The sequence below is a fragment of the Terrapene carolina genome, unplaced genomic scaffold (genome assembly GCF_002925995.2).
Source record: "Terrapene carolina triunguis isolate 2854851 unplaced genomic scaffold, T_m_triunguis-2.0 Scaffold714, whole genome shotgun sequence".
NCBI lineage: Eukaryota > Metazoa > Chordata > Testudines > Emydidae > Terrapene > Terrapene triunguis.
Genome location: NW_020665065.1, coordinates 12,085,529 through 12,092,391, shown reverse-complemented (window position 1 = coordinate 12,092,391; position 6,863 = coordinate 12,085,529). Strand labels below are relative to the sequence as shown.

At 47.9% G+C, this 6,863-nt stretch overlaps 1 protein-coding gene across 1 annotated transcript in view; it reads right to left on the bottom strand.

Moving 5' to 3' along the window:
• Positions 1 to 269: 269 nt before the first annotated feature.
• The window catches only part of DRAXIN (dorsal inhibitory axon guidance protein), a 7,538-nt gene continuing 944 nt past the window's right edge, over positions 270 to 6,863 (bottom strand). The window contains exons 2-6 of the mRNA XM_024210557.1: positions 5,020 to 5,207; positions 4,083 to 4,194; positions 2,780 to 2,869; positions 2,366 to 2,455; positions 270 to 382 (exon numbers count right to left, since the gene is read on the bottom strand). Coding sequence (XP_024066325.1) covers positions 270 to 382; positions 2,366 to 2,455; positions 2,780 to 2,869; positions 4,083 to 4,194; positions 5,020 to 5,207 — 593 coding nt within the window. The remainder of the gene's footprint in view (positions 383 to 2,365; positions 2,456 to 2,779; positions 2,870 to 4,082; positions 4,195 to 5,019; positions 5,208 to 6,863) is intronic.

The following is a 6,863-nucleotide window of genomic DNA, read 5'->3' as shown; positions in this document are numbered from 1 at the left end:
ACTGGTGTCAGGGGGCCACAATCACTCTTCTAGATGGGAGAGGGGGGTCCCAGCGAGATGGGAGAGATGTCCGGGGGGGCGGTCCTGGGATAGAAAAGGTGGAGAACAACTACCCTCATCTCATCACCAGAATCAGTCTTGTTGGGGCCCTGCCCGGTCAGAGCCTGCAGCTTCAATCATTTGGTAGATATTTTCCCACCCCTCCCCACTGCTAGTTATAAATAACTCGTCCCTGACCCTCCAGGCTGGAAATGAATCTCTGCCCCCTTCTACACGTTAATGAACGATCCCTGATCACCGCTGGCTGACTCCGGCTCCACACAACGCCCTTTCCGCCGGGTCACTCTTCGGTTCCGGTGAAATTTGGCGTAGCAACGTAGCCCTGCACAGAAGACACAGATGATGAGTGTGAGATGGTCTAATTGCTCTGGGGATTAATCTGGGTGTACGCGTGTGCGCGCACACACACACACACACGGAATTGTGCTGGAGTCTGCGTGTGTGCTGGTGAATAGAGCTTTCAAGGAATTAAGCCGGTCCTCATCTTACAGTAGGGGAAGCGGAGGCAAGCTTAGCAGTGAGGACATGTGACTCATGGTGACACACAGAGTCAATGGCAGAACCCTCCACAACAGGGACTGTCCCATGAACATAACGTTGAGTGAGACATTTGGACCAGAATGGCAGAGAAGTCCCATCACCTGCGTTGGACCTTACAGGGCTTATTGTTTTCTTGTCTCTTGTATTAGATGCTATTTAGCTCACTGATCAAAGGTGACGTCTGTACGTCTATGGCTGAGATTTCATTGGTGCAGACAGAGTGTTTCACAGGCTCTTCAGAAATTCCACAGGCAACAATACGGAAAATCCATAGGAAGTTTTGCTTGGTCTCCCCCGATTACTTCCTATTACTGTCTAAGCGATCTCTCCACTGGGAAATTACGGCTAATGTGCGGCTATGATAGCAGCAATGGTCGGGGAGCTCCCCTTGCTACTTTATCTCTCTTAAACTTCAGGAGAGGAGGTAGAGGCTTCTGACAGCGTTGACTGACGACCTGATGCAAAGCCCACCAAAGTCCATAGGAGTCTTTCCATTGACTTCTATGGGTTTTGGATCAGGTCCTAAAGTGTAGGGAATATGTGATGCTGGTTGATGTAGCCCTTGGTGAAGAAGTAATATATGTATACTAGGAAAGCAGCCTCTGTTTTAAAAAGATACCAATGAACAGCCTTCCTAATAAGGGTGTTTCACTCTGGGAATTTGCCCAGGTAACTCATCTGTCGCTGGGACTTGGCACATTTGTCTTTTGGTGCCTCTTCTTAGTTAGCCTCTTGTCAATCAGAAACATGCTTTACAAACTAGGAAAGTATTTAGAATGTTGGGCCAGCTAGTGCAAATCCAGGTAGCTCCACTGAAGACAATGATGTACGGCTGGCCCTGGGTATTGCTGGAAGGCGCTGCATGGACAGCCCGGGAGACAAGAGCCCTCTTTTGCTCCACAGAGCAGGGACAGCACAGCTTTCCCTAGAGAGAGACCCTTTCAGGGGTGAGAGGGGACTTCAGTCTCCCTGGCTTCTGCAATGAGACAGCCAACAAAATTGCCTTTGAGTGATGGATTTTATGATGTGGGCAGTTGTCCACTGGGAACTGGACTGATGTCACAGGTCACTGAGAAGATGGCATTTGTATTTGGATACCACTGCTCTGAGCTGCATTCAGACCTGTCTACCAAAAGGGGAAAGGTTCTGCATTTCATTACCAATGCCCCCGGGCCATTCAGTTCCCCCATAAGAAAAACACATATGATCAGAGCTTCACTCGACTCCAAATTTATCCTACCTCCGTATCTCATGGGATATCGATATACGATAAGGAATGCATACTTGTCATTAACTTAAGCAGCCTAAACATGAAACAGGGCCTGGGGCAGCCCCACTGGGATTTCCATAGGAGCATCCTCCTGAGGCCAATCTATCAAAGCATCATGTTTGAATAAGGTCCTGAGTCTAGAATATCCTGCTACCACGTACACCTCTGAGAAAAATCTGCCGAGAAAGTATATAGCACGGTGCATTTTCAAAGCCCCTTACAGCCATTAATGGATTATTGCTCACACTCCTCTGCTGAGACTGGTATGGAGGGATTAATTTCCCTACTTTGCAGGTGAGGAAATAGAGAGATTAAATGACTTGACCATGGACCTGCAGTAAGTTAATGGCAGAGACAAGATTAGAACTCAGGGGTCCCGGCTCTCAAATTGCTAGACCACACTGCCCCCTATAATCTCTGTAGGCAGCCACTGAACCAGCGATAAGAAGAAAACAAGGATGTGGGGGTCTCCCACCAGCGACGAGCTGAACTCACCTTGAGTGCACATGCAGTCGTCATAACATTTGTTGTTAAGGCCTCGATTGTGCGGTTTGCAGAGATGCTCACGCAAGTCACAGCAGGATCCTGCCAACACAGCGAGCGAGCCATCAAGAGATGGTCAAAAGGAGAGAAAATGCAGTTGAATTATCTCTCCATCGGCACCTGCCTGGAGCAGGAATTCCTCCAGGTCACCCCCCCAGTGCATTGTCGGAACATGGATGTTCACAGCAGACTCCACGTTCACCTCAGCACCCCACTCATTTCTCAAAATTAGGATAAGTTAGAGGGGGATGTCACCCCTCCCTCCCCCGACCCCAGCCACAGAATCCAGGCCTGGATTCCAAACACTCCAGAGTCTGCAACCAACTCTGCAATGAATGACTTTGTTTTAATGAGGTTGGTGCTCACCTGGGAGGCAGTCAAGGTGATGGTCACATGGCTCTCCTTCAGCCGCCATGGTTTCATTCCCACTGCTGGGGCTCTTACTACGGTGTTTCTCTAGGGAGAAGAGCAAATAGCTGATGGGATTCAATGGGGCAGTATCTTTTCCAGCAGCCTGAACCTTCCTGCGGTCTGGGTTGGTGAAGTAGCAGCATTTCTTTAGCAGGTGCTAAGCTACTTTGACCTTCTCCCATGTGCCCTCTCACTAGTCCAAAGGACCAGCACTCCCACTGCTCATGGGGAACAGAAGGTCTTTGAAAGCTTCTAAGATCAACACTCCTTCCTAGAGGTAGGCCCAGAACCAAACCATCCCTAGATCCAAACAGCCTCAAACTTTAGAGAAGTTCTGATCTGGATCCAAACTTCTACGGTTCAAGTCTCATCTCTGCTCCTCACAGGCTTCGTTGCTTATTGGAATCTCCCTCAGCCTGAACCTAACCCAAACCACATCTTGCCCAGCTCAGGGCAAATTGCTCCAGAACATGAAATACAAGTGGATAGAGGAAGGGTTTAGCAGGATCATAGAATATCAGAGTTGGAAGGGACCTCAGGAAGTCATCTAGTCCAACCCCCTGCCCAAAGCAGGACTAATCCCCAGATCCCTAAACGGCCCCCTCAAAGATTGAACTCACAACCTTGGGTTTAGCAGGCCAATGCTCAAACCACTGAGCTATCCTTCCCCCCCAGCTAATGAAGATAGTTATAAAAACAATACTTTCCATAGCTAGATTCGTGGATTAGCTCTTGAAAAATGATCACAGATTCCTTAGCCGTTGGCACTAACACTGTTCTCTTTCCAGTTGAACCTGACCATACCAGATAAATCACTCGATACAGCAGAGATGTGGTTTGCTCAATATGGAGACTTGAACAGACTAGAGCCAGATGTGTGTCAGATAAGAAAATAAAAGGAAGAAGTTGGCAAATCTATGTCTTATGCCATCCAAATGCCCTTTGTGGTAGACCAAGGGTTCAGCAGGTTTTGCATGGCAATAGAGAAATGTCTGTGATGGGTATTTGCACGGACGCTTATAAAGCTAAAATGTGCATCCTCATCTTGACAAGCACAAAGTCTGGGTACAGCCATGGCAGGGGTGTGCTAGGTATAATCAGCTACACAATCTAACCGATGCAATAAGACAACTTAAGCTTTTTGGCTGTCTCTCCTACTCCTTCCTTCACCCCCAAGTCTGTCCTCCAGTTTCCAGGATAGCTGGGAACCCCAAGCCTTAGAGGGATGGTGGAGGGTACAGGCAGGTCCCATGGATACCTTTCTTCTTGGCAGATGGCCACATTTCTGGCTTGAGGTCTTCATAATCTGTCCAATCAAACAGAGCCATATCCAGGGTGGGCATCACGTCCCCATTTTGCCTGACACGGGCCTGCAGATGACAAGAAGCAAGGCAGAAAGTAGGATGCATTTCTGTAGGGCCCCGCAGGCAAATGTCAGCGGGTACTTTAAGGACATCAACTCCCCAGAAGTGGGGATTTTTACCCCCATTTCACAGATTGTTCAGCATCGGCCTCACTGTTCCCGTTGAAGCCAAGGATAAACCTCCTGGTCACCTCAACAGGAGCAGTTAGGTCAATGCTGTTTGCTTCTGAGAATCCTACCCTGTGGCGATAGAGCAAGTCAGTGGCAGAGCCCAGGACGAGGACTCATGAGTTCCTGGCTTCTAGGCGCATCCTGGGTCCACCGGGACACGCTGTCTCTCCAGCCGAGCTCTCGTTCTATGCCAGGGCGCTTTTGGGAAGCTGAGTGGCTAGCAGGGGTGAGGAGAGATGTCTCAATCAAAGGAGGTGATCTTCCTGAGTGAGGAGATGCTCTGGGGTCTCTGAGGAAAGGAGCTGTACTTTTTAGGAGAGCTTTTGCGTCAGACAATACACCTGGAAAGTAGATGCCTGAAAGGGGCAGGAGGGCATTGTAGCTCATGGGGAAGTCTTGGGGTCTCACACTGGGTGGGGAGAGGGTGTTTTTCAGTAGAGAGCTGATCACTGTGAGGGAGATGGTGGCACCAAGCAGCTACCTGTCTCCTCTCCCAGGATCCTGCTGTCTCCAGGTGGGGATAGCCAGCCATCATCAGCCTCCATACCACCACCGAGCTTGACTTAAGACAGCTGAGCACCTAACTCCCTTAGGTCACTTTGAAAATTCCAGCCAGCGGCCGTGGTGGAGAGTCCAGTGCGTTTAACAGCTGCACCTTTACCTGGGGCCGAAGGGATGCGGCTGGAAGAGCTGGTGGTTCCTCAGTAGAAGCCGCTGTCTCCAGCGTGGTGAAGAGGAGCACTGTGGGAGCCAGACCCGTGAATTCCTCCACCTGGAGGTTTTGAAACTGCCCCTCAAAGTTTTCAGGCTTCTTATACAGCGAGCTTGGCCCAGGGTCAGGGCCTTTGCCTACAGAAGGTGACAAGAACAACAACTTCATCTTCCTCATCCTTTCCTTGCTAGGGGCCACCGAATTTCCCATGGGGATAGTTACACCACAACACCACCTGCAGCCTTTAAATCTGGAGCCAGACATCAAATGCGTTTAGACCTTAAGGTGTGTGGGGTGGGGGAAGTCGTTCAAATCGGTCTCATTCCAAATCCATCTCTCCCAGGGGAAGTTCAGAAGGGGCTGACACAGACTTTTATTGATTATTAATCTGTATTGTGGAAGTGCCAACCCAACAGCCAATGATGCTTGGTGCTGTACAAACAGAACAAAATAATCTCTGCCCCGAAGAGCTTATCTGGGAATTCCATAGAAAGAAACAGGGCATGGCCACTGATTTAAAACTATATTGTGGGATTCAGCCAATGCTCGCTGGAGTCAATAGGAGTAGAGTAAGGCTGAGTGCTTTTGAGTAGCCCACTCTTAATTAGTAAGCTGTAACTGTTTAATTTGTAAGCTGTAACTGTTTAATTTAAATCAGGTTGAAACCAGTATAGTTACGCCACCACAAACCACTGTGTGCACACACTTATTTCAGTTTGAGAGGAGTTCATTTTGGTTCTATGTAAATCTGTTCCTAGTTGACTGTTTAAGATAAACTGAAGTAAGAGCGTCCACACAGCCCTTTGTACTAGTTTAACTAAATCTGTTTAAATTTACACCTTAAGCTAAATTTATGTCTACACAGGAAGATTGCAACAGTCTGGGAAAAATACTGCCTGAAACCAGCAATAGTGTTCTGTGTTCTCCTCCCTAGACCTTGTGTGAAGCAGTCAGTCCCATAAGAAAGCAACCAAGGGCCCTTTCTTTTAGGGAGGGCAGAAAGGGATTGAGGTGAGCCCTGGGAAATATCGGAGGCCAAATTCTCAGTTGGTGTAAATTGGCCTAGCTGCATTAGCTCTAATAGAGCAATGATTTACACCAGCTGAGAAACTGGCCCCCAGAGTCAGGCATATACACAGCTCGAACTGAGAAGCAAAGCAGCCCCCTTGTTAAATTAAAGCGACTTTTAAATTCTGTTAGTGTAATTTGGCACCTGCAAAATTTACATGTTTCACACAACTTTGCTAAATTGGCTTGACTGAAAATCGTGAGCATTCAAGTTTTGATGCAAAATAAATAAATAAATAAAAATAATGTGGATGAAAATTGTTTTATGTATGTATGTATGTACGTATGTATGTATGTATGTATTCGTTTCCAATTCGGGTAACGTTCCAAGGTCAAGATTGGAGATTTTGAACATTGCTGAGATATGTTTGTAAACTGGACCAGTTGAGGAAAAGCAACAGCAATAAAAACCCCAAAGAAGGCCAAAACAACCCAACCCCCATGAAATTTCAGTGTTTCTTTCCCTCCCAAAATCAGATCATTTTTACAAACAGCAATGAATTGTGACAACCTGAGATTTCAACGTTTTCACATTTTCTTGTGCATATTTTGTACATATGCTCACCCACCGGATCACAGCAGCCACACACACTGCCCCCAGACATCTTCCCATGCTCCTCTACACACAAACACTGCCCATTCCCAATCACCCTCCTCCCTCACCCCCAGAACCCTGACACACTGCCCCTCCTCCCCACACAGCCCCTCCCTAACCACCTTCCCCC